Below are 27,843 nucleotides of genomic sequence, written 5' to 3'. Positions count from 1 at the left end.
TTTAAACAGAAATAGAACAAAACAGAAGTTCTAAAAGAATTTACTTTTATTTTTGCTTAGTTTTATTAAAAAAATAAATATGTCATAAAGCCTTTGTTTCCTTTAGGGAGAAAATAAAGGAACAAGTTCCATAAAATCAAACAAGCAATGGTAACATGTCTTAACTTGAAAACGACTGGGGATCACCGGTTTACGAGTTATAATTGAATGAATGCCTGCCGCAGTTGCCCATTTCCTCCTGCCAATGACAGCAAACAACAGGATCAACTAGGGCAAAATAAATAATTGTGTGGAAGCCCTGGTAAGTGCTTAAACAGACTATTTCACTGAGACATCTGTACAGCTATATCTTGCTTTAAATAACAAAGAAGTTCCTGTAAAGTTTGGGCAAATGAGATAGCCACAAACATACAAGAAGAACTTGGTGTCTGAAGGACCTCTGTGGTAAATTATTTTATGAACAAGCACTTTCACTTTGTTCAGGCTTTCGCTTTGCTTAGAAGTACTACCGCTCTGAATTGAGGCAACAGCACATTCACCCAGCAGTGTTCTTGCTGGGCCAGTGGCACAATTTCCAAGTTTGTGTTTCTGTTAAAATAAGTAGTGTAAGGTAGAGTCAGCCAAGAAATCCAGTGCATCTGGCAAAGCAGGCAGAGGGGTGGGGCTTGTTGTTTTCAATAACTCAACACAGCAGATATGGCTAAAAACCTGTTTTGTGCAAAGCACAATACTCAACTCAACCTTTCCACTTTGGTTGTAGATGTTTTCTATTGTCTAATAATACCAAGGAAGGTCTGAGATTCCAAAAGAAATACTTTTAATCCTCAAGACTGGCTCTAACCAACCTAGCTGCCTAACTTTGAGACTAAGGTAGGCAACAATGGAAGAGACTGAGTTTTCCATGGCTGAATTTTAATACATGTATGACACTTCACAACCAGTTAATGGGAATTTTGCTGGTGATGATTTTTTTTTTCAAGCGGTTCTTTTATTATCTTACTTCTTCTGAACTTCAGACCCTGAATTCTCAGGAAAATTCTGGATGTTTCTGAGTAGGTGATGCATTTCAATCCTCATTACAGAATGAAATTCTTCTCACCTACCAGCATTACATGAACTTGTACTACCCCCAAAGTATAACACATAATGCTCTGGATAGGTAATGAGCATGGTAGTATCAGTTCCAGTTGGTTTTATCAATGTTAAGTAAACAGAATCCTCACTTTACTCACAGCCTATTTGTTTTGACCAAACTTCTACCAGACCCAAGCAACATTTAATTAGGCTAGTCAGTTGTTTGTTTTTTTTCTCCAAACACTTCTACTAATATTGCTGCCTATATGTACAAGTGTGAGCAAAGAATATGCACTTTTTAGCCTTTCCACACCAAGTACACTAACCATTAGTAAATAATTAAATAATAAGTGGTCACTTTAAAAACCACTTTTTTTTACTTTTAAAAAATTACTTTCTAGCACTTAAAAAACTGGGTCTGAAAAGTATCCTATTTCTGTCAAATGCTGTTTCCCTCCCAGTCCCACCCAAACCTGCTACAAATGCTGGACTGAGTTCATATCAAATAACTTAGTGGTACCAAGATTTTCAAATGGAAACAGTGTTACTGACTTCTTCATATTGGATAACAAAATAAGGGTAACTCTGGTCGTCATTGAAAATGACGAAAATCTGAGGCTCAAAGAAATTATCCACACAAGAGTCATACAAGTCACTGGTGACACTGCCGGGGTTGACTGGCGGGGGTCTTCTCATGCCATGACTGCCCATTGTGTATCTGCCAGTCAACACTTTGGCCAAAAACATGAAATGGACTCCTTTGGAGGACTTCTTAGAAAAGTTATGAGAGTAGCTTGCCTTCTTTGCAAAATAACTGCCTTGTCCAAACATTGTAGCATGCTTTCCACAGACACGAGGGTCAAAGTTGTGCTTGCAGATTCCATCTACCACATCTTGGGATGTTCCATGAAATAAGTGTCTCTCATTTATTATTTTGTCACTGCCACACATTTTTCTGTTCATATATTCTTTTTTCCTAATGCAAAAAATAAACAGGCATTTAGAAGAAAGACATGTAGATTATAATAATACAGAATGCATTCAAACACTGCTTTACAGTTTCAATGGTAAAGATGTATTAAACTAGCTATAAAAGCAAAATGCCAAAAATCATTTATAGGTGTATTATGACTACATGTGTGCTGCTACATGGAAATATGAATACACTAAACTACACAAGTGTTTATTGTGTTTTACAATTGATAATAGTGAATACTAAAAAAAAAAGTTCTCTTAAATTTTTCACACCTCTGACTCACCTTTTATATTTTTCCCAAAGAAATTGGTTTTGGACTCTTAATATTTGTAAAATTCTGTATTTAAATTCAGGTACAGTTTTATGAAAAAGGTTGTAAATGATTCGATAACTTTTATCCTCTGCAGAAACAGGCACTTGGATGAAGTCCTGAGACGGATGCATGTAAACCCAAGTTTCAGGGTAAAAGTTTGCTGAAGTTACTCCATCTGGGCAGATAATTTGAGATGAAGCTGCTTCAATAGGCAGAGAAGACTGAGTGGGAACCCCACCAAGTGTCCTAAAATGGAGAAAAAACACTAAGCAAAGCATTCAGAAATCAGCACATCTATTATATAGTGTTTTGTAGTAGTGTCCAATTTTATAATTGAATAGCTTAAATACCTATGAATTAATATTATTTAATTACTGAAGAAAAACAAAACATAAAAAAACTGAGTGTAGTGGTGCTTAGCTATGACACAAGTACTCAGGAGATGTAGACAAGGGAAATATAACCTCAGGCCAGCCTGAACAACTTTGTCTCAAAATAGGAACTCAAACAAACAAACACCCATCAAACAAAAACTACAACAGACTCTTAGAGAGAGCACCTATCATCAGCTTCTTTCTAGCTTCCTTGCTGTGGAGACAACTCTGAAGTGTATTGCTTCAGGGCAAACAGCAAGGAGCAATTTATAGGTATCTTTACTTCTGAATCCTAGCGTCCTCTTTTGCATACACAATTAAGGAAGCGTTGTTTCAAAGGAGTAACGGTAACTTACATGTTTCTTTCAAACTTTGCTGACACTAAGCAGAAAAATTACTATCTCTATAGAATGTGTAGGATGGGAAATATTAGAATGGGGGTAAAAGGGAACTTTCAGGGTAAAAATTAAAAAGCTTACTTTTTATGCTAAAAAAAAAACCAGGAAGCAGGCATTCAAATCTGACAAACATTTGTTATTCCCTTTACTTTCTATCCTACAAATAAAACAACCGTCAAATATTATTCCAAGTTTTCAATCTCTAGCATATTCCCTGCCCCCAGTTAGAGTTACCAGATGCCAGAAGGTATGCCATTCAGTCTTTAAATTCAGTTTTTTTTTTTTTTTTTTTTTTTTTTTTTACTTTGAAAGATGAATTTTAAAAAACAGTAGGTTTGCTTTTTCCTGCCTGGTCATATGTTTCAATCATACTTTTTAGCTCCTTTTTTTTTTTTTTTTCTTTTTCAAAAACAAGGAAAAGGGAAGAAGCAAAGAATAAGGAAATCCTGACCCTTAGACCTAGTTGCAGTGTCAGGGTACTGTAACACTCTCTCATCAGTACATGGTAGTCACAAGGAAGGAGTAATGTCTGCCAAGTAGATTAGGAAATTGATATTTTCTTTTAAATTTTATTTTTTCTTACTAGTTACATTTTATTAACTCTGTATCCCACTACCTCATTCCCTCCCAATTCCACCTTCCCTCCCTCATCTCCACTGTGCCCCTTTCCAAGTCCACTTATGGGGGGGACCTCCTCCCCTTTCATCTGACCCTGTTTTATCAGGTATCTTCAGGACTGGCTGCAAAGTCCTCCTCTGTGGCCTAGCAGGACTGCTCCTCCCTTGGGAGGTGGGGAAGTCAAAGAGCCAGCCATTGAGTTCCTGTTAGAAATAGTCCTAGTTCCCCTCACTATGGGAAACCAATTGGTCACTGAGCTACCACGGGCTACATCTGAGCAGAGGTTCTAGGTTTTATCCATACATGGTCCTTGGTTGAGTGTCAGTCTCAGAAAAGACCCTGTGCCCAGATATATTTGGTCCTTGTGGAGCGCCTATCCTTTCCACATCATACTAACTCCCCTTCTTTCATATGATTCCCTGTACTCTGCGGAAGGTTTGGTTATGAGTCTTATTATCTGCTTTGAAACACTGCTAGGTAGAATCTTCAGATGCCTTCTGCGGTAGACTCCTGACATACGTTCAATGCACATCCCATCTGTCTTTCTAAATGAGGACTGATCATCTTACCCCATGTCTGCTCTCTTGATTATCTTTTTTAGGTGTATAGATTTCATTGTGTTTATCATATCTTATAGGTCTATATAAGCGAGTATACACAGTGGAAACTGATATTTTCAAAAGAGCTTTGTAACAGCAGTTATAGTTGCATATGAACATTCATCTTGTCTCTAAAGAGCATAGCCTACCATCACCCTCATTAGTCACCTACTAAGCACATCCTAAGAGCCAAGTATTTCACACACAGTATCACTGTCACAAGAACTGCATTATGGGCTTGATTATCCCCATTCTCTAATAAAGAAGTAGTTCAGAGAGGTTAATAATTTTGCCCTCATATAGCACATGGATTTTTAAATCCAGGCCTGTTTCTTTCCATTTTCACATTTCATGTATTACAGTAAAATAAAGCTACTAAGTGGTAACACAAGCTGGTCTGTCGGACTCTTATGACAAATAATATTATTGGTATTACCACTACTACTACATCGCCATTACACTTTTAAGAGATGAATATTAAGAGGCTAATGCTATGGAAACACAATTGCCTTCTCTAATCCTTGCCAGCTTCATGTAAATATCTATGCCCTCAAATCAATGCTCCCCAAAGTCCCTTTTTAAGACAAATCTCTAAGTGAGTGGAATCGGGACTTAACAAGTCCTCCCACCTGCCATCTGAAATTCAGGAGCAGATTTAAGTAGTCTCTCCAACCTTTACAACAAAAGACACATATTTCTTGTCTTTTGAATCATTTTCTGAGAGCTCAGACAAATTCCTTCGGAGACTTGGTACATGTATATTTTCCTGTTACAATATTTTTTCACTGGTATGTTTTTCTAAAGAGAAGTTCCACTGCCTTTATCAGATTTTCATAAAAGTCTGGCTCTCCTTAAAATGTCATCACTGTTCTGAACAAATTACAAAAAAGCATCCAACTTTAGCCCCCCCCTTTATCCTGCTTTACAAAGGTGAGTAGTAGCCCACCTGACTTTCCATTATTGTTAAGGTTTGACATTTCCAACAAATATAAGTTTTCCCAAACATTCTGCTTAAGGCTTATTCGTTATTTACAGCTGGCATATAAAATAATGGGTCTCATGTTTTATAGATGCTGTAATGGTTCATCTTACAGGATTCAGAGTATCACAGGAAATAAACCTTTTGGTATTCTGTAAAGACATTCCATGGCTGCTCTGGGTCTCAAAATTGAATAAAAAGGAAGACAGCACTTTTTCTTTCTGTTTTCTGACAGTAGATGTAGCATGGCCAGCCACCTCATACATTTTCTGTCATAACCACCCTGCCACAATCAACTGTAACCTTAAATTATGAGCCCCAACAAACCGTTCCTTAAGTTTAGCTTTCATCAGGTATTTTGTCAAAGCAAAAAGCAAATAATTCACATGTGTATCTTTGTATTGTGTTCATCCCATTATTCTTTACTGTCTCCACCTGCCTCCCAGACTCCCTGCTCCACTTTCATGTCTGCCTTACATATATCTAGATTCTACATAAGAAAACACATGCATAACTGTTCGTGTGAGTCCGGCTTATTTCCTTGAACATGAGCTTCAAGACCATTCATTTCCTTTGAAAAGACTCCCCCACCCCCATTTGTGGATGAATAAAACCCAGTATACATTTAACACATTTTCTCTGTTTATCTGTTGATGGGCATGTAGGATGATTCTTTATTAGTGCAACAATAAACACAAATATGCAGGTAATCTGGATTCTGTACATGGATAACATTTATTCCCACGCATAAATCCTTTCATCAAGTTAACATTCTAACTTTACTAAAACAGATATGCATACAAAGGCATATGTGATGACCTTTTATATTCCAGTTACCATGTCCAAAAAAATGTGTGTATGTTCCAAGCAATGTTACAATGTACCACTATTTTCTCAGAATGTTGTTTCTATTCAGCTTATAGTATTGCAATAACATACTGCAATGTTTTACCATACTAGCCTTTGAGAACCTCTGAAGAATGGCTTTTCAGATTCCGTTATTCTCCTTGTCTCCCTTTACCATTTTGAAATGTTTCCTAAACCAATCTCAGTACTGAAATAAAAATGGATTCATTTTATCCTTCTGGGGGAAGAGCCAAAGGAACTATGTTTAACGTTCTTATAACCATGAGATGTTTACATGAACTAGATGTCTTTTCAGCTTTAAGACATAGCCCCTCAAGCCTCTTAATTTGATCTGTTGCTTCTGCTACTTCTGCTCAGGTAGTCTAGGAATATTAAAGAACAGGCTCCTTTTTATCAGCACCAGGGAAATTCTTTAAACAATGGAATTTGCTGAAAATTTATGAACCTCACACCTACTGTTTCCTTTGAGTCTTCGAATTTAATAGTTAAATGTAAAACACTAGACATTCTCTCTAGCTGAGATCATGACCTCTGAAATCCCATTAGGAGGAAATGTCCTACAGTTGTAGACCAAGGGCTAGCTAGAATGCTGTATTTAACACTTTACCCTGGTCAACCTACTACGTGCTTTTCTTCTTGAAACATCTGCCTCTTCTCATCTATTTGCTGATCTCTCATTTTAGTTCTTTATTATCATGGTTTCAGAAAGGAAGCCTAAAACAGAATTTTTGAAAAGAAAAAGCAAATAGTTCTTTTCTTTCTTTGCAAGTCTGCATTCTATAAAAATGTCATATATGTGCTTATATTATTTTTATATTTTATACTTTTGTTCCCCCCTCAGAGAGGGTTTCTCTGTGTAACAGTCCAGGTTGTCCTGGAACTCACTCTGTAGACCAGGCTGTCCTGGAACTCAAGAGATCCACCTGCCTCTGCCTCCTAAGTGCTGGGATTAAAGTCATGCACCATCATGCCTGGCCAATATATTTTATTTTTCAAATGAATATAAGGTTTAAAAAAAAGGCATAATCCCTTAAGTACTTCTTTCCACTATGTAAAACTTTCCCAGCAGTGTAGCATTTGAATGAAGATTTTATCCTAGGAGAGGAGCTACATCTTGCTTCTGTTAGCTCAGCATGCCAAGGTGATGGTCTCACTAATGAGTTGTACTGTCTCACCAGGAGGACAGTGTGTTCCTGACTACTGGATGCAGAATCAGCTGTGCTAGTGAAACCCCAGTCATAGTGGTTTTATTACTTCTAATTAAAAAACAAACAAACAAACAAAAAACTTAAAAGGTAACAATCTTCATTTGCACATATGAACTTGGAAGAAAACACAAGACAACACACTTCTAAAATTATTCACGTTATTACAAGCTGATCTTGAATTCTAATTGTTTGAGGGACTCTTTTTATTTTGTAGTTTTCTGTGCTTATTTTAAGACAGGGTCTCCCTTGGTTGCCCAGATTGGTCTGCAATTTGGTATGTATCCCAGGGCTGGTCTCCTATGCACCAAGATTACAGTCTGAGCAACTATGACCAGCTTGACTTGTTTTTCATAGTCCTAGTTCAATCCCAGACTTAAATTCATTAAGAGTTTGCCATGAATGACTTAAAAATAATGGGAAGGAAAATACAGCACTTTTCCTTACGGATCAGAATGAACCAACTGATATTTTAATTCATAAAAAACTTACTATCATCTTCAAAAGCAAAATCGAGCCAGAGGTTATAATTGTCCTACATAAACTTATTTTACATTTATTTGTGTGCACACCAGTGTACACATACATGCACATGACACACATTCTAATGTGCCACAGAGCATGTGTAGAGGTAAGAGGACAACTTTTGGTAGTCAGTTCTCTCTTTTCACCTTGTGGATTCAATAATGAAAATCAGGTCATGAGTCTTGGCAGTGAGACTTTACCATCCTGCTGGCCCTAAAGTAACCTTCAAAGGTTACTGTACCAATAGTGGCATGGTACATGTTTTGTCTTTCAGTATCTATAGACATACCAGTGGACTATCTGAGGGAAGGAAAGAGTGGCACTTGGGAAAACGAAACCAATCACCTGAAATTGAGAAGGCTGAGGTAAGCCTAACTACTTTTATTAAGAAAGGATATTGTAGCCAGGTGTGGTGGCGCACATCTGTAATCCCAGCACTCGGGCAGGCACAGGAAGGCAGATCTTTGCAAGTTTGAGGCTAGCCTGGTCTACAAAGCTACTCCAGGACACCCAAGACTACACAGAGAAACCCTGTCTTGAACAACAACAACAAAAAGGATATTCTTATGAAATAGGATAGATAATTTTACCATCGCAAAAGTTATTCCTTACTTAGCAAGAAAGAACATAAATTATTATACCAGAATTCACTCAAGGAACAATGGAGACCATCACCTTAAAGAACTCAACTCCAATCTCCTGGCCATATATTTGGGTGGGAAAGGGAAGTGATCTTGTAATTTGGAAAGATCTCTTTAAAAGAGGCAAACTCTAATTTATCCCAAATACAAATGTCATCAGTTGTAGAAAAATGTTATCCGTACCTTGCTTTTCAATTCACAACTCCAGCATAAATCTCATGCTTTTAGGGTTGGGTGAAAAGTCGTTATCTGAACTCAATTTACTGAAGAATTAAATCTAAAGAATGCAAAATTTCACAAACTGGTAATAGTAACCAAGATAATTCTCTTAAATTTGGCATCCAGTAGTGCATTGACATAAATGGAAAGTAAAAAATGAATTGTAAAAAACAAGTGTATACGTACTGTAAATATGGAATCAATATGAAACAGGAGCGGAAAAGGGGTCTCCGTTTTATTTCTCTCCGGAAGAATGAGTTATGGAGGATGTAATGGTTGTTCCACATCATAAATCTAACTTCTTTCAGACCCCGAGAGTTGGCTTCTTCAATTAATCGAACAACAGACTATGGAGAAGAAAATAGAAGGTAAATGAAAATCAGATTTATATGAGAAAAGTAACTGAAGACAAAGAATAGTTCAGTTCACTGCTAACATCAAAGGCATTTCAATAAATGCAATAAAAAGCAAACTAATTCCTATATTAGGATTTCAGTCCCCCAAATATTTAGAGTAGAAAGACATTCCCTGTTCACAAGAGCATGGATATCTGTCTCATGATATGGATATCTGCCTCATGTGAAGCTCAGAAGTCTATTTTCAACATGCCCTAGAGACTTTGATTTACATTTCTTAAGAAAAGTTTCAGAAAGGGAATTAAAACAGTGGCCAAATTTCAAAAGAAACAAATAAAACAAAACAAAAACCCAACCTAGTTCTATGTCTTAAAAACCTGACAGTAACAACACAAGGACAGTCCAAATATTTCATTTAAATAAGCCCCTTATCTGTTTGGAAGGCAGACACCAATCGATTCTTAAATGACACAAATCAGAATCTGGTTCAATACTGAGTTTAATTGTGGTTGAAGTATTTTGGTCATTTGGTTTGGCAATGTCTTAAAAAAATACATACAGTCTAAAATCTCATTTTGTAATTCTACAAATGAAATTAATTAACAAGCTGACAGATCAATGAAATGAGAAGCTAATCTCTAACACCCATTTTCAAGGTTTAACTGGATTCAGTAACAAACAAAAGCTGATGAGTTCTTCTATCTCATACTAGGGATGCACCTGCACATGACAAAATTCTAAAGACATGATTTACCTAACAATAGCTTAATAAACAAACATATCCAAACACTTCTCCATGGACTCAAGAGTGACTCTTGTTCCATTAGGCTTTTAAAAGCGGTAGATTTAACATGATTTGATTTCTATAGGCACAGAAGGCAGATATAGCCAAAAGTTACAGCAGTTCTCAGGTTGTTAAAACTATTAGGAAGATGGCACCAAGTCTGTACTTCATCTCTATACTATGAGATTCTGGGAAAGTCCTTTAGAATTCTACTTATGGATTTCATATTAACAGAAAGAAATGTATATACTTTTAGAAATATGAAGAGAGAAGTTTACCTGTACCAACCAGCAAGACTTTTAAATTTACATCTTTAAGATGTCTGATTATTATACTCAGTTCTGCTTAGTCACTGTTGGAAAGGAAAAAGACCACAGGAAAAAAATTTAAATGTATTTAGTAGAAAAAGAACATGTAAATACCTCAGGATACTCTCTCCATCCAAAGTGGTCTCTACAGAAGAATTTCCAAAATGTGTGGTAAATAGAGTTTGTACTACTAGAGGGTGGTGTAGACAGCCTTCGAAGTTGGTCAAATTCAGTTGTTTCAAATACAGTCATGGCATTCAAATCTGCCCAAAAGTCTTGTCCTCTAGAAAGACCCAAGAAAAAAGACCTGCTAAATAAAAGTGCCTAAACATTTTTGGGGCATTAAGAATTTCTAATATAGCCTGCTTTAGAATTGTCAAAATTTGTTTTATTTGGTATAAAACTATTGGTTGCTTCCCCAACACCCATGCTCGACATGCTTGTTCTTAACCAGACCAACATTTCTAGGTGTGTTCTTATGATATGATTAAAAAATTAATAATAAACTACTGTCATCACTGGCTAATGTCATCAATCAATACAACTCTAGCTTATTCCTGGTTAAAAGAAGCCAAATCCTGGAGTCAGCCAATCAAGGTGTCAGGCTGCAGAATCAAAGTGATTAAAAAAAAATATTTAGAGAAACAAACAAACAAAAAATAATTTGAAACATGCCCCCCACTCCATCCCCGGAAGCATCAGGTTACCTGTGCCAATCAATGTAGATATAAAAATACTGCCTGGTGAGTTACAAAAAAAGATGACAGAAAAAAATGATACCAGGTGAAGCCAGTATTGCTGACTCAACAAACATCAATATTATATTATATAGTGTAAGAAAAAAAAATTAAAAAGTAGTTTGAACTATTATGAGGATTAGCTATGAGAATTACTTTGTCATTTTGTTATCTAGCCTATTATTGCTAAAATAAACCTTTATGAACATCTCCACATTGTTTTTTGTTTTTTTTTTTTTTTTCTTTTGAGAGAGGGTCTCATTTAGCCCAAGCTGGCCTTGACTTGTTAGGTAGCAAAGGGCTAGTCTTGAACTGATTTCCTCCTACCTCCACCTCCCAAAGGCTGAGATATGTGTTGTGCCACCATACCTAGCTTACACATTCACATTGTTGGGAGATAAGTTCACTATTAGAATCAAATTCACTTAAATCATTAATTGACAAAGGATAAGAGAAATAAAACCTATTTTCTCTTTGTTGAATCATTAGATCATGATGAAATATCTGAACCATTAAAGAAATTAGTAAAATGTTCAATGTTCTATGCTCTGTATAATTCACGTTTAGGAAAACATTTTTTAAATAAAGTAATATTATAAATGTTGGTAACTAAGTCCCTGAATGCACCCCTCGGTCTCTCCATTTCTCAATGCAGACTTCCAAGTGGACAGCTATAAAACAGAGGACTCCCTAGATCAAGCGGGCCTCTACATGTAAGATTAAGTACTGAAGCAGGTTTCCATGTCAGAAAGAAGATTCAGAGAAGAGTATTCATTATCATCTAACTAATCCAACTGTGCTCTTGGTAGACTTGTTTCAAGGACTGTAACTGAGTCTCAAAACCCTCTGTAGTCAAATGTTTGAAAATTAAATTGGTTACACAAGGTAAATGATTTACTGTACCCATTCCTTAGTTAGTCTCTGTAATATGCTATGGATAACAGCGTAGTGCTATGGTTAGAATGACAAAACATACTTCCAAACCAATGAAGACCCTCTCCTTTTCTCACTTGAGTATCTATTAAAATCTCTCAATGCACACAACCTGGCAAATGTCAAGGAAAACCTGTTCCTTCTCCCTCCATCCTCATAACAATTTATGATCAGGTCCTACTCTTTTGGAAACACAAAGCAAAACTAAACTAAAGCCACACACATAATTAAAGATACAAAAAACAAAAAACAAACAAACAAAAAAAACCTACCTAATAAAAAGCTCTACGTTCCTGTAAAAATTCCTGAAGATTTCCCTGTCCCTAAACAAAGTGCCTGCTTTGAAAGAGAACTGGGATTTTGTCTCAAAAACAACATACAAGTTAAATTAAGCATGAAATGAGACTAAAATAAAATGTAGTTGAATATAACATTTTGGGGAAAAAATAACATCAATGTAGAAGAGAGACTATAAGTGGTAAAGGTCTGAGAGAGGGGAGGCTTAAGAAAGATAAGGGTAAAGGGATACATTTTCTCCAAGTTCATTATGAAATAATGAAACTCATTTATTCTTCATAATTAAGAATTTAGAGGGGGCAAATTACATTTGGACATTATTTCATTTAAAATTATAACTGGTAATATTTAATTTAAAAGGAAAAATGTTCATAGGAAATTCTAGAAAAAAGAAAAACTTAATCCTGAAGTTGGAAATTCCTATGCTTAAGTTCAACTTCATATTAAATTGCCTAAAGCATTTGTCACTTTATAAAGGAGAAATCGATATTATAACTGAAGAGCGTTAGAAATCTTTCTGTGAAGGACATTTCAGGTTTGTAAACATATTTGCTCCCATCAAGCTCATTTCCCAGCAACTGCTTCTTAGTAAGTTAAGCAAATCCTTTGTCATTTCTGCTTTTTTGCTGTTTATATTTTATTATGGACATCATTTTAGCAATTTCTGTACAAGCCTTTATCATTAAAACTTTACAGATAATGATATGCATGAGAAAACATCTAGAAACATGGCTTTAATTACATCCTCTATACATTCTAGTCCTTTGGTCTTTGAGAAATTTCTATGAAAAGTCCTCATTTATTATAACTTATTTTCTTTGGATTGGTGTACTCAAGTACTGTTTTGGCTGCATTTTAGTTTTAGTATGCTTTTCCAGATTTGACAGAGGTAAAAATCACAAATGTGATAAACATTATCTTTTCATAAGATTAATTTTGCTACCTGCTTTCCCTTAAACAGGGATGCTGTAAAAATTTAAAGCCAACCATTTTTTTCTTCCTTCTACAATCTGTATCGCTACGCATGTACATGCTATAATTACCAAGTGTTCATCATCTTCTTTATCAAACCATTATTTCCTATTATCAAGAAGGAAGTTATGAGTAATCTCTGCAAGGTAATGAATGGTGTGCTGAATTAGACAATGCACAAAGAATTTAAGAGATATGATCTCAGATTTCTAGGGGTTCCAAAGAAATAGTATGTATCTGTCTATATAAATTTACTATTATTAAATAATATAGTCAAACAATCAGAGTAGATGACAGATATGCAGCAATACAGGAGAAAAAGTGATTACTGATGTCCAGGAATGAATAGAGGTCAGGGAAAATAGAACACCTTACTAATCCAAGAAGTATACAAGAAAAAATTTTAGGAGCAGTTTAAATATTAGTAACAATCAATGAGTAAAGAGGCTGTGCAGAACAAAAAAAAAAAAATGAGTTAAGTGCTTTCTACTCCTAGTTCAAGTAGTTAGGAGGAGACCTTCTCAATGGTGCATGGGGCATGAAGGACATGCATACCATGTACAAGCAATGGGAGAGCAGAAGTTAATCCAGGACCTTGGAGAAAAGAAGATAAAGAAGAAAGCAGACAGGGAGGCCATAAATATAGGATGTGTGAAAACTGAAGAAGAAAATCAAAGCTACAGACTGAGAGAAGGTGTCACTCTAAAAGCGAGTACAACAATCCTGGTAGAGGAGAACCCTACTCAGCATAAGTGAATTCCTCCTGAGACATGACCATAACACAAGGGAGATGGCCACTACAATGTAGAATTATCTACAACCTCATCATTACTCAAAGGCACAAAAACACATCCTGTGAGCAAGTTATGGTTTGACTGAAAGAATAAAAATAGAAACTCTGCTATATTCTTTGCTAACAAACATACCACACATATACTTGTTCAAAAACACAGACAGAAAACTAACTTGAAATTCTGGAAAGGACCCCCTTCTCATAAGTTAGATGCTTTTTAACAATGGTTCTCTCTTATCTTACAAATACTTTCACATACTAATTAAGCCAACATTTCCAGACATAGTTTACCAATGTATGTAACCAGTACCCACACTGGGGCAAAAAGTATGCCTCACACGCCATTTCAGAAAGAAAGTGAAGAGGTAGAAGATCAAAACCAATACAGAAATAGGTACTGAGTAAAACAGAAATTACTTGTACAATATCTGAGGGACTGTTGAGATGTCTTTGGGATAAATACACTTGCTGACAAGCCTGCCCTTCCCATGATTCACATGCTAGAACTGACTCCAACATGTGGTTCTCTGACCTCCATAATTGTACCACGGCATGTGTCACTCCTCCCATGCACACATAAAATAAATCAGATGTAATTAAGTACTTAAGACTATGAAGGAAAGCCTAGCAGGGTGGTGACACCTGTAATCCCAGCACACAAGGAGGCAGAGGCAGGCGGATCTGGTCTACAAAACCAAGTTCAGGACAGCCCCGGTTACACCGAGAAAAACTGTCTGGGGGAGGGAAGAACTATGAAGGAAATAATGACAAATAATAGTAATTTTAAATAGACATACTATGTACTAAACTGCATGCTGGGGAGAAAAGATGAAAAAAAATCAAATGCTATAGAACATTAGTTTAGAGAGAAAAGCAACCCACTGTTATAGTGTGAAATGTGACATAAAGATGGTCTGAGGATAGCTCAAAAATAGATGGCCTGGGCAAACTGTGGGAGGGCACATCTTTAGTTCCAACACTCAGGAGACACAGTACACGGTGAGTTCCAGGCCAACCAAGGATACACAGTAAGATCTTGTCTAAAAAACAAAAAATTAAAACAAAAACAAAAACAAAACCACACACACACACAAACAGCACGCAAGCAATGGTCTGCTACTGCTGTTAAAGGTTTCAGGAGCTGCCTCAGAATGTGATATGTGAACTTAGTTACCAAACAGACCACCACAGGTGACTTAACATGTTTACAAGCTAACTAAGCACAGGGCACGAGGATAGAGTGCAAGAAGCACATGCAGTTCATGTGGGAGGTCAGAGTGTATGTGTGTATGTGGCAGGTGATTAGATAAGACTGGTCTGGAGAGATAAACTGGACTCAGATAAGGAAGAGCTCTGTGTGCTGGGTTAAGAGGTCAGGGCTTGATCCTGTGGGCAGGATGACTTTCAACAAGACCCAGGGTTGCCTTTCATAAAGCTTACTCCAGTAAGATGATTTATTTTCAGTACAGGATGGAGAAAGACGAAGGAAGAGTAGCGATCAAAACTATTTTGCAAGCTATTAGCATATTTATTATTATTTAATATCTCATGTCTAATAAATATGCGAGATAAATGTTGGCAGGCTATGGAGGCGATGAAAGGTAGCTGCTTGGGAGGTTAGGGTTAGGGTCAAACTATATAAAGAACAATTACATGTGGGTCAAGAAAGTAGAGTCCACGATGGCCAGGTATGGTAGCAGACACATGAATACTAGCACTCAGAGAAGACTGAGGTAGGAGAAGTTTGAGGCCAGTTTGTGTAACACAGAAGACTTTCTCAGAGTCCAGAATATCTGTGTTTCTAACCTGTGTTCTTGAATAATGATGCCAATAAAAATTATAAGAGGCAGGATATGTGTAAGTGGGAAGATGATGTAAGTAAAAGTAAGAACTCGGACTTCAGCAAAGGAAATTAAGTATAAAGTTTTCTGAACATTGCTCAGTTTTAAAGAGATCAGCTAGACTTTGGAACTTTGCTTTCTGCCTGTTAAAGAGTTAACTGGTTTCTATAAGGCTAAATCTATGACCTCAAACATTAGCATGCATCCTAATCAGCTGAACACAATTAGTAAGCCCTATTACTTTACTACTATCATGTAAAATGAAAATGTCTTCTTAAGCTGAGGGTCATAATGATAGAAGGAAAAGATTAAATGCTGCCTAGAGAGTATGTAGGCTCTCCTAGCTTAAGCTTGACAGATGGGAATGTTTGTTGTTGCTGATGAAGAAATTTCACAGGGACACAAAATGTGGCTGGTTAGCTTTTGATATGTGGCTTTGACGTTTCTAGAACGTTCATGGAAGAGAAAGATACTCTAGTTATAATGGAGTTATCTGCTAGCTTAGATACATCTTCAAGACGTTACCAGGAAATGAGAACCAAAAATAAACCAACATATTTTGTGAAAGCACTAGTTATTGAACCTCATAGAACTATGTACTTTGTATCTTAAACTATAAGGTTAAACTTTTATGAAGATGAGTAATATCACCTTTGTTAAAAGTAAGCTTTCTTCCTTGCCTCAAAGTAGACAATAAAAATAAAATTCTTGCCATATACTAAAGGTACAAATACTGGCTAATTTCAATTTGCAAGGAGATGGTGAGGGACTGGTTCGAAGACCTCACATGTGCTGGGTAAGCATCCTACTACTCAGTTATATTCCTTTGTTATTCTGAGACAGAACCTAAACTGTCTAAGCTGCCCTTGAACTTGAACCTGCCAGATTACAGACATGTAACACTAAGCCTGGGTAACAATTCTTTGAATCTGAGAGTATTTAAAAGGGGCCCATAGTTTTCTATATTAGAAGCACTATCACTGTCAACTCTCATATCCTGTTACTAATTATGATTTTTGCTAAAATTGCCTCAGCCAAACAGTAGAAAGTTCATGGAAGAGAAAAGAAAATAAAACATAAATCCTAACATCCTATGCAACATCTTTCCCTATTTACTAGAAGCTTAAAATTATATGCAATTTATATACCTGGGTTTGTATTTCAAAGTAGCTACAGTTACAGACATATCCATAAGAAGTATTACAGAGTTTACACTATTGAACATATAAATCTCAGTAGCTATGGAGCACTTTCTGTGCTTGCAGAGGACCTGAGTTTGATTCTGAGCACCTATGTGATGGTTCAATGGTTCACAACCATCTAGATCTCCAGTTCCAGGGGATCTCTTCTGACCTCTTTGGCACCAGGAATGCACATGGTGTACATACTTAATGAAGGAAAAATAAAATAACGATTTTTAGTGCTGATTATGAATTAAATGTGTCCACTTTTAAAGAGGCTGATCTAGCAGAGGCAGGATTATTGAGGCTTAGGTCACTCAGTAAAATGATTAAAATAAAATCAGAATCACAGACTTTTCTAATGTTTCTAAATACATCAAAAATGTGGGTATGGGGTAAGTATCCCATTTTAAGATATGATGCATTTAAAAAAAGTGACCATTAAGCAAAATTATGCCCATGTATGCTGCTCCCTTAGACCATCCTGGAACATCAGAAAATCAGAAACATGTCTTAGAATTTCTGAGAAAGCAGGCAGTTGTAAGTGGGATATCACACTTGTCTGTATGTCAAACCTTGTGTCTGATTTACACGTCAGACATTTAGTGTGTGGTCTTGAAGTCATTCTAGAAGAGTAGAGTGAGAGAAGGGGGTTGGGGACAGAGAGAAGCTGACAGGAGAAGAAAATAAGTTTTCTAATTAAAGAATATTCCAAAGAACGTGGAGAATGGAACAAGATGCAGTTAGCAAAGCTTATGCTAAAACAAAACAAAACCAAAAAACTATGACACTAAAGCACAGCCACTTAAATGTACCTAAATGTTTGTTAACATCCTAATGATCCTACATTTCCCCATTTACTCCCCACCCTTGTCCTCATTTCCACCAATGCAGCTACTAAAAGCAAACTATATAACTCAAGGAAAAAAACTACCAAAATGGTAGGCATTATTATTATTAACCTAAAATTACAGATAAAAGCAAAGAACATATGCAAACAAATTTTCTAATATCATGTGAATAAGCCTAAAATCTTTTATAAATAAAAAGTATAATTGTAAGATCTTACTGATCTCTATTTAGAGCACTGGTATTAAATATTGCACTCTGAAGATGCCAGAAATGTCATACAGCCTTAATTTTGATCCAAGTTCAATCACATGTCCTGAGACTAGTAGCAGGTAAAAACTATAAGTGAAACATATTTAACTGTAGCCTAATAAGGAAGTAAAATTTAATTTCTACAAGAACAACTGAAAAAGGAAGCAGTTTAGTTTTTTAAAAATCATTTTTTAAAAATTCTAAATTTTTAGAATGCTAAAAATTTTAAATGCTAAAAATTCTATTTTTATTTTATATTGCCTTAAACAATGCAGTAAGAAATTTCTGAAATGTGTAAATATCCCTTTGTTGAGTAAAATATTTTAAAAGCAGACATTTCAGAGTGATCAACTAAAATGTGTGCCATATATGCAAGGCATAAAGTAATTCAATTTTTAAAAATTTGAAAGTAGAAAGGACTAAAATAAACTCATTTATAGAACAGTTCTAAATAAATATAAAATATTTAATAGTATATAAAACACATATAAATGATAAAAATCTTTAAATCACTTTAAAATAGTCTCAAATTAGAACTCATTTATACATAAGCAAAACACTACCAACATTACAAAACGATCTAATAATATCTAGAAATATTATTAGTCTAATTTATTTTGGATTTAATATTTCAATTACAAATAACTCTTTAAAAACAATTCCAAATTTTATTTAGTCTTGTCTTTTTTCCCCAGTTAATCCAAATAAACTGAACTCGTAAATAACAGAAATGGAAATAGGCTCACTGATGGCTGTTTATGTATTGATGCTAACAATCTAAAGATAAAGTAAATGAGTTTTAACAGACTAAAGATTTATGCACACACACTAATATACAGAGAATCTACTGATAGCTCCTCAAGCAAATTTTTGTGGGAGGGATGAGAAAGTTTTTACAGAAAAGATATTAAGAGATCTTAAAAATAAAAAAAAAATAAATAAATAAAGCCACTATGGTGGATTCATAAATAGTGATCACAAAATTTTTTACCATGATCTTAAATGGTAACTTTTGTTTAGAGAGGTAGTCTACAAAGTCAAGTTTCTCTAATGAGTCCAATTTTAACGACTACTCTAAAATTTTTTAATTAACAGGTTAATTGTAAAACATTTTACACAACACTTCTGATATAACAGTATTTCACTAATCCAAACGTCAAAAAGAAAAGATTTTTCTTTCATTCTTTACTCAGATTCACCAATGTCTTTTATTTTTTTAAATTAAGATGAGTATTAGGAAGGAAAACCCAGTATTTCTTCTGCGTTTATTTATGTCTAGAAATAAATAGCTAAACCAGGTGACAGTCAGAAACCGAAGGCCAACCACAACAGGAAATTATTAGGGTATTTTGTACCATTTGCTCTGTCTACGCCCTGATCAGCTGTTGAGTTGTGAAGTTCAGAATGAAAGCGAGATCCTGAAAGCACATGTATTGTTCAAAGCTCATCCTTGGGTTCCCATGCCTGACTAATCAGTGCCGGTAAAAACTTGGAGCAAAGAATTTACAGTTATTTCAAACAAGAAAAGACAGAGTAAGAGTTCTCTTTAAAATGTAAAAAGGAGTTTTCTTTAAATTTGAGTGCTGCTTCAACCAATATAACACAAACCTTTCTTTAATTCTCAGGAGCATATACACTAAAGCATAAGACTTGAATTTCCACAAGGAACACAAATTTACTAAACTCTCAGACAACTTCGACATGGAAGATCACAATACACTCTGCACAATTTCTTGTAGTACAAATACTGGAATACAAGAAAGACAACAGTCACCCTACCATTCTCGCTTTTAAAAGCTTATCCTTTGCAATGACCACGAAAGGGTTCTTTACTGGTCAAGTGGGTGCTCAAGTTAGTCAACAGAATAAAGCAGAGAAAGACTGAAAAGGCAGGCACATTTTGTCATGTGGGATAGCAAAGAAGAATGCTTAATTAACTTTCTATGCTTGTCTTAAAAACAATTAACTGGCCAAATCAGAAAGGAAAAATTAGAAATTTTACATTTGATAACTAGAAGCTTTTTAATGGCATCAACTTCTAAGATTTGGTCTTTCAATCACAGAATTGGTTATACTGAGTTAAGTTTGCAGCATCTTTTGTACAGACTCATAAATCTACAAAATACAAACTAAGATAAGTTAATTTATTTTACATAAAAATCTAATCTCAAAACTTCACACCATATTTTAAAATCTACTACTTGTAGATTATTACAAGCATAAAAAAAGAGGTTATTACAAACTGTGACTCTTATTACACTTTGACGCTTTCAGTATTATTTCAGATGCTAGGCTGGGTGACATTCAACAATGGTAGGAAAAAAATTAATGGGATATTTATGCAGTGTAATTCCTGGTCCCTAGAAAGCTCTGTCATAAATAAGCATAAAAATACTAGTTCCAGACCCAGAATCTGACAGAAAGTGGTTCAATCTTTAGCATTCTACTATTCCTCAAAGATAAAAAAAAATAGTTCAATTATAAAAGAGAAACACTGCTTACTCTAAGAATTCAGCAGTGTACACTTTGAGCCCACAAAACTGTGTCAGAATTATATTACAATCATAATGTAACTCAAAACAAGATTTTTCCCCCTCTGTATAGTGATACACACACACTCTTAGCTTTTTCCACAACTCACAAAGACTGGTAATTACTAAAGGTTGCTGATCTAGGTTAAAAGAGCTTGACAACCTAATCTAAATACATTCCAGAAGCAACTGCATCAGACAAAGAACGCACAATCTGGTGGTCTTCAAATCAGGGGATAAGAAATTAACAGGCCACAGAAAACAGTTAAAATTTACAGTAGTTGGTTTTAGTAGCATTCCTTCAGTAGTTAAGGCTTACACATGATATAAACAGTTTCACTCTTGAGAAATATAGAGAATTTACGTTTGCTTTATAATTGATCGTAAATCTAGAAATTCTAGTGTTTCAGGAAAAACAAAACAGATTTTCAGGGGCACAGAAGAGTTAGTCAAAGTATCTTAGGTCCTTACAGTTTCATGTTACTAGTATTCCCTTTTCAGGTATAATAATAATTAAAAGCTTTGGATTCAAGTGGATAAAACATATTATGTATTATGCAATTATACTCAGGAATTGCCAGATAGAAGCTTTTTCCTCCAATTGTCTTAAGAGTTATAAATCTTTGCTTTTTCCAAGATTCATTTTTATTACATCAGAAAATGCCTGACCCCAACCTAAAGCCAGGTGACAGCTGCTTCAGAAAGTAACCTACTTATTGATGAAAAGCCAAAAAAGTCAATGAATGACTGCTATTGATAATCATGATAGCTCTACACAGACTCACTAACTTCTTTCTCTAGATTAGTACAGATAGATGCCAATTAGTTTTATTTCATATGTAAATAGCAGCATAAAGAGGTAGAAAAAAAAAAAAACACCAAACAAGTCACTGCATAGCTTTATCATTATAGCACAAGGCACCCATTTTGAAAGTCACTTCAAACAAGTTCTTGCTTATGAGCTCTTTCTCTTACACAGGAATTTTAAAAATAAATTCAAACTCATACAGCTGTGTATATTCAAGAAATACCAAAAAGTCACAAGGCATAGCTAAGTTTCAGCTGTTCTCCTCTGTCCAGTGTTATCAATAACACATGATGAGTTAGTTCATACATCATCACAGCTGTGGAGACCATAACTAACTTGGCTAATTTAACAGTTCTAGTCAAGTTCAGTCAGAAGCTTGTGCTAGTATATAAACCATAACATAAAACTTTCTATCATTTGTGCATTTTTCTTTGTCTTCTTACAGAGTTTAGAGTTGCTCTGATGTCATCTACTGTCATTCTCCTTGGATAGATTTTTGAAAAAGCTTATGAGAATTATTACCAATAAAAATATACATTAGCCAAGAGTGTAACAACATTTCAAGCAAGTAAAATTATATTATCCATAAATACTAAGCAAACACACATGCTAACCTTTGACTGGTGTGATAGCTCATGCCTATAATCACAACATTTAGAAGGTTATGAGGACTTCCATGAATTCATTGCTACTCTGGGCCATATAGCAAGACCATGTCTCAAAATAAACAAAAAAAAAAACACCTTCTCCGTGAGAAAAACTAACCATGGGTTCACCCCATCCTCCTTCAACGAATTGAGAATTAGGAATACTCAGTCATAGTTTCATTAGGAAGTTAGCCCCAAAACTTAGTTCGTGGTTCCCTTCCTTATTAATGAGCAGCAGTACCTAGAACAATATCCTGACTTACTTTAAAAGGAATGTAATGTGAAACTAATGGTGATCTTGGTTGCTAGACATTTGCACTGCTTCCAGTTTCAATTCTCAACAACAGTATTCTAATTAGCAAGGCTCCTTTAAAACTGTCACTCAAAATCACCATCTTTTAATGATGACTATCTATACTGTTAAAAGTTATTTAAAAAAAATACAACACTTAGTACTGTTGCTCTAGCTGCATATTTCAAATTTAGAAATTCTTGAAGGCCTGGCCCATGTACAAAAGCCAAAAAATCAAATTTATAGTTCAGGCCCGTAACTAAATAGTTTCCAGCTGATGTTGGCAATAACACCTATGATAGGCAAAAGCAGACAATGCAAACAGGAGAATATCATAAGCTTGTTACAATGAATCAAATAAGCATTTATTACCCAAATATTATAAATGTGTTTTTACTATATAAGCATCATCTTAACTAAAGAGCAAGAGGAACTGTGAAAACATTTGGCTCAACTTCCTACCCAATTTCATTCCTGAAAACAAACATTACACATCCAATTTTGATTAACTTAGGTATTAAATCCTCACAGGTGTAAAGAAGAATAAAGAATGCTTATCTGCATAGTTTGAAACTATGACCTGTCTATGCTTGAGTCCCAGAACAATGAACACCCCTCAAAGTTCACAGAAGATATTATGATATAGTGTGTAAGGATGATTAAGTCATATAAATTACCTAAAACAAGTAGAACAAACATCTGCTATTTCTGAATCCCAAGACTGGGTCCAATATGGACATATACACAGCTGAACACACATTTCCTGGTTATGTGCAATCTGCGCAGATAGACCAGCTTTACAGGCCTGACCACAGAGATTAATAGCTTTAGCCAAATAATGTGGTAACCATGTGAACCTGGGCTGCTCCAGCTTGTTTGTGAATCTCTCAGCAAGGCTCAACATGCCGTTATCTGCATCTTGTTGCCAGGAAACACAACATCACTTTGGAATACAAGGAAACCAGGTTGCAATGACCACAGGTCAATTCCCCAAAAGCCTAATTTTCGAGAGTTCTTTTCAATTTTATCTTTCTTCTTGTAGTTCTTTGAGAATTTCATTAGTAATTAACAGTTCCTATTTCCAGCTATGTTATTACTGCAGGACTACTTATGCAGTAGCAGCAATATTAATTATAATAGCAGCTCACTCATACTTTTCCTAAGTGTCATATAAATATAAAGTTTACATAATTAAGGTTAATGTGAAAAATCAAGCTCCTACTGTAACTATATAACTGAACCTACAGTGTATGCTAAGGGCTCTAAAACTGTCTACTTTTCAAGCAAAATAATCTTACAAGGTATAAATGCCCAATATGTTGTTCACCTAAAAATTACTGGACTTTCTGGGACCAAAATGATTTCCTTGCCTTGCTCATGGTAACTGAATGAAATGTGTTAGACAATGACCTGCTAGTTTCTTTCTGACCGAGTCAAACAGAAACTTGATGTACCAAAATGTTCAAGCACTCAGTAGACTGGAAATCTGCTTTATAACTGAAGTGAGAGGCCAGTACTTTGAGAATTCACCAACTTAATTACTCTTGACAGAACAATTAAAATTGCTAGCTCAGAGGCAAAAGAGTTTTTGGACAATACCTTATTAAAATGATTTTGAAGAAATGGGGTCCTCTTGCAGAGGACTAAGGGTCAGTTCTTAGCACCCACAGGAGGCTCAAAACAGTCTGTAACTTTAGTTCAACACCCTCTTCAGGCCTCTGCAGGAATCAGGTGCACATGCATTCATGCAGGCAAAAAACTCATACACATTCAAACAGCATGAAAAATCAAAATTATATGCTATATATGAATAACTTCTGAATTATTCATATAAAACGTGTTTAGTCAAACTAAAGAGGGCCACAAAGCTTCAAATATTATTTCTCACATTTTTAAATTTAAAACTGAAAATTTAAAAACTGGATAAATTTAGTATTTAAGATTCACAGTAGCTGTTCTTTAAAAGGCAAGGTGACTACAGCTAAAATATAGTACCTGATTCACAATACTCAATGTACATACAACTTTCATTCATACACATACTAAACAGAATGACATCTAAACTGTTCAAATCATAAAACGTCTCTCTGCCTGGTTACAGAGACTATGTTAAAATTTAAGCACCATGAAAAATCAGAATAAAAGCCATAAAACAAACAAACAAACAAAAATTGGGACACTACTGAAAGAAACCACCATACCAAATTCTCAGTTTCTTTTTTTTCTTTAGAACACAATTTTTAAGTTATACATACCCATACTTCATTCTCATTCTATCATTTTCTGGGTTACAATAGAATCTTTCCAAGTGCTCCTGAGAATCATTGGAAACACTCTGCCATTTCTGGGTGGTTGTCCTTTTGATCTGCCAATGATAGGGCAATATGGTGTGATGTTTCAAACAATCCCTGCCGTAAATGCAAGTGCCTTGCAGAAAGTCCATACAAATTTCAATTCCATTCTCTTGGTGAGTATGGTACTGTAGCTGGTTTACCAGCTCAAACACAAGGTCAAGGGAAGCTTCCTCACTTTTATCTCGGAAGAGCTCAGTATTCAACTTATCACTGGTATCCAAAATGTACTGGATTGTAAAACTATTTTCTTGGAAAGTTCCTGGGGCATAATCCATAACTTTATCTATGCAGTCAGGACTTGTAGGAACATCACCTGAAACAGGATGCAAAAGGTCAGTTTGGAAGTCTCCTGTTGTAGAATCTGCCACTGTCCCATTGATGGTTTCTGGTGGATCAAAACTGTGATCCTGGATTGGAACCACCTGCTCTGGAGCATCCGTAGAAGGATGAGCTTCTGGTAACTGGCCCTCAACATTTGTCCCATCAGGAATCAGAACAGGCATACTGTTTTCTGTTGGTGGACATGATGGACTGATTTCCAGGGGTTTTTTCACCATACATTCATGTAAGCTGCTCTCATCTGCATTTTGGTCTCTAGCTCTAAAAACTCCATCGAGCGAGCCAGATTCTAGCAAAGTATTTAATATTGGCCTCAAAGACCTCAGGGTTCCAGTTCCCAATCTCTTCTGATCCTGTTTTTTCTTAAAACAAGTTTTCAATGGAGCGATCTTCTCAGAGATTCTCACTTGGCATGAAAAGTCATCAGGAGGAGAGGGAGGCTGAACTACACAGTCTGGCTCAGGTTCGGTGGGTTCCATTTCCATGATGTGGATTAGCTCCAACTGCGCCTCGGTATCAACAAGTCCTACCAGGAAAGGAAGAAAGGTAATTATCTGAAAACTGACAACTGAACCCATTCATTCATGACAACACTTGCTGTCGGTCTGTAACCCCTGCTTGCACTATATTTAGCTCTAACAGGTCAATTTTCATTTTTAATAGAAATGACTCCAAAGCTATGCCAAAATCTGCATACGAGTAGGTAATAGTAGACAAGCACATATTTTTTTTAACAGTTATGTATTACTTATTTGTGGGGTTTATTATAAAATCACTGGGGTATGAATTTTTACTATAAGGTAAAAATAACTGTCTGAAACCACGCCTCCACTTAGCTTTGTGGTTCCCTTCACAGTTGTTTATGTATGCTTGGTCTCATGAGTCTGCAAAAACTTAAGTTTTGGGGGGAGGGAAGTACATCAAAAGGACAAACAAAAAGCAAAAGAACTGCTGTGTGTAAGGACAGACATAGGAGCTTTCAACTGAATTGTAATGTAAGAGAAAGCCAGGAGCCTGCTAGCATTTTCATATTCTGAAAGTTCCAGTATTTAACTCTCAAATGTTAAAGACCTACTTTTAAAAGTTAAAAAGAAATTATCATAACCGAATGAAATATCCAAACATGCTTTACTTCAATAATCATTGCACTCCGCCTTATAAACCAAACACAACACACTTATACAAAAGGTCTTTAAAAATTTACACATGTCCATTTTTTAAAAGTCTTTAAATTTTTTTTAAAAAAAAAAAAACAACTTATTTTTATTTTATGTGCATTAGTGGTTTTGCCTGTATGTATATTTGTGTAAGGGTGTCAGATTCCCTGGATGTGGAGTTACAGTTTTAAGATGCCATGTGGGTGCTGGGAATCAGGTCCTCTGGAAGAGCAGCCAGTGCTCTTAACCACTGAACCACCAGCTCCTACATGTTCAGTTTTAAAAAATCAACTGAAAGTATATTACAAACAAAAATACAAGTATAAAACACCAAATTTCAAAATCTGAATGGATTACTAAAAGAAACTAAGAAATTTTCTTGCAAGAACCAGATCTTTAAAAACAAGTGAGATTTCCAGGTATTTACTGAGACTGTGCCAGATGAGAAGGGACAGTGATGAGCAATTAATGGTCTTTTCTTCTTGTCCAATACACTGAAAGAGCTCTTTGATGCAAGAACCTATGATTTAATCAAGTGTGTATCTTAGTGGTTCAGCACAGTGCACCAATGAGGATGTGTATGAATATTTTGTGGCTGCACTACTGAAAAGGCACTCATTAGGTGCTTTGTTCTTGATTGAAGGTCAAAACTAAAAACCGATAAAACAATCTTGGTGCTTTAAAAAACAAATATAAAGGTCTAGAAGCCATTTATAAGTATGATTAAAAAGTGCTTAATAATCAAAACTCAGAAAAATACAAGGCATGGAACAAAGTGTTAGTCTAAGTACAAAAGAAATATTAAAAAAAAAAGAGTTCAGTATGAGCTGGCATTGTTAGGGAAAGCTTCACGAAGGAGGGATCTGACATGAGACATAAAAACTGGAAAGCGGCCAAGCCAGGCGTTATTATTCATCATTCGGTGCTCCTGCCTCAAGGCTCAATTGGCAGAGATTGTGGTATTCCCTCTCCGTATCAAACCGGCCTGTGCCTTCCCCCACGCACGCACACTACTCGCTCCTATCACACCAATCCAGGCAAAACACTAAGCCATTTTATTTATACGTGCACACACACACACACACACACACCCATGCGTGCACTTGAAAGGGGGCACACACACACACACACACAATCGCACGCGCTCACAGAACTTTTTCCTCTTACTGCCCCCCGACAAACTCGGAAACAGAACTAGGAAACAGAGGAGTGGAGCGCGGAAGCCACCAGTTCCTCAATTAGTTTGCATAACAGAAAAATAAAGATTGGAAGGACGTTTCCTCCGGTTGCCCGCAGCAGGCAACCCAACCGCGCCACCCTTCACCTCGTGACGCCCGGGTCGTCTGGCACTCCCGGCTGATCACACCTTCCATGGAAACCGCCCGCTCCAAACAGCCCGCCGGGAGACACCCCGGCGCCGAGCCGGGGTCCGAGCGTCGCCTCCTGCCGGCCGCGACCGTGCGCGCAGCCTCGACCTCCCGCCGCGCCCGCTCCGCCCCGGCTCCGCGCTCGGCGGGGTGGGCGAGCATCCCCGCCCTCACCTCGTCCCCAGGAGCCCGGGCGCCCCCACCCCGCCCCCCACCTCCCGCAGGACCCGGCCTCCCCGCAGCCACCAACGGCCGGC

General features: G+C 36.2%; 1 protein-coding gene across 1 annotated transcript in view; it reads right to left on the bottom strand.

The window, feature by feature from the left end:
- Positions 1-28: 28 nt before the first annotated feature.
- The window catches only part of Tiparp (TCDD inducible poly(ADP-ribose) polymerase), a 28,488-nt gene continuing 673 nt past the window's right edge, over positions 29-27,843 (bottom strand). Inside the window, exons 2-6 of the mRNA XM_021634061.2 lie at positions 24,625-25,588; positions 10,351-10,519; positions 8,975-9,135; positions 2,334-2,609; positions 29-2,050 (exon numbers count right to left, since the gene is read on the bottom strand). Coding sequence (XP_021489736.2) covers positions 1,603-2,050; positions 2,334-2,609; positions 8,975-9,135; positions 10,351-10,519; positions 24,625-25,547 — 1,977 coding nt within the window. The 5' untranslated portion in view covers positions 25,548-25,588 and the 3' untranslated portion in view covers positions 29-1,602. The remainder of the gene's footprint in view (positions 2,051-2,333; positions 2,610-8,974; positions 9,136-10,350; positions 10,520-24,624; positions 25,589-27,843) is intronic.

This window comes from Meriones unguiculatus, chromosome 2, assembly GCF_030254825.1.
Source record: "Meriones unguiculatus strain TT.TT164.6M chromosome 2, Bangor_MerUng_6.1, whole genome shotgun sequence".
Taxonomy (NCBI): Eukaryota; Metazoa; Chordata; class Mammalia; order Rodentia; family Muridae; genus Meriones; species Meriones unguiculatus.
The sequence above is the reverse complement of the archived record's forward strand: the minus strand, read 5'-3'. Positions and strand labels throughout refer to the sequence as shown.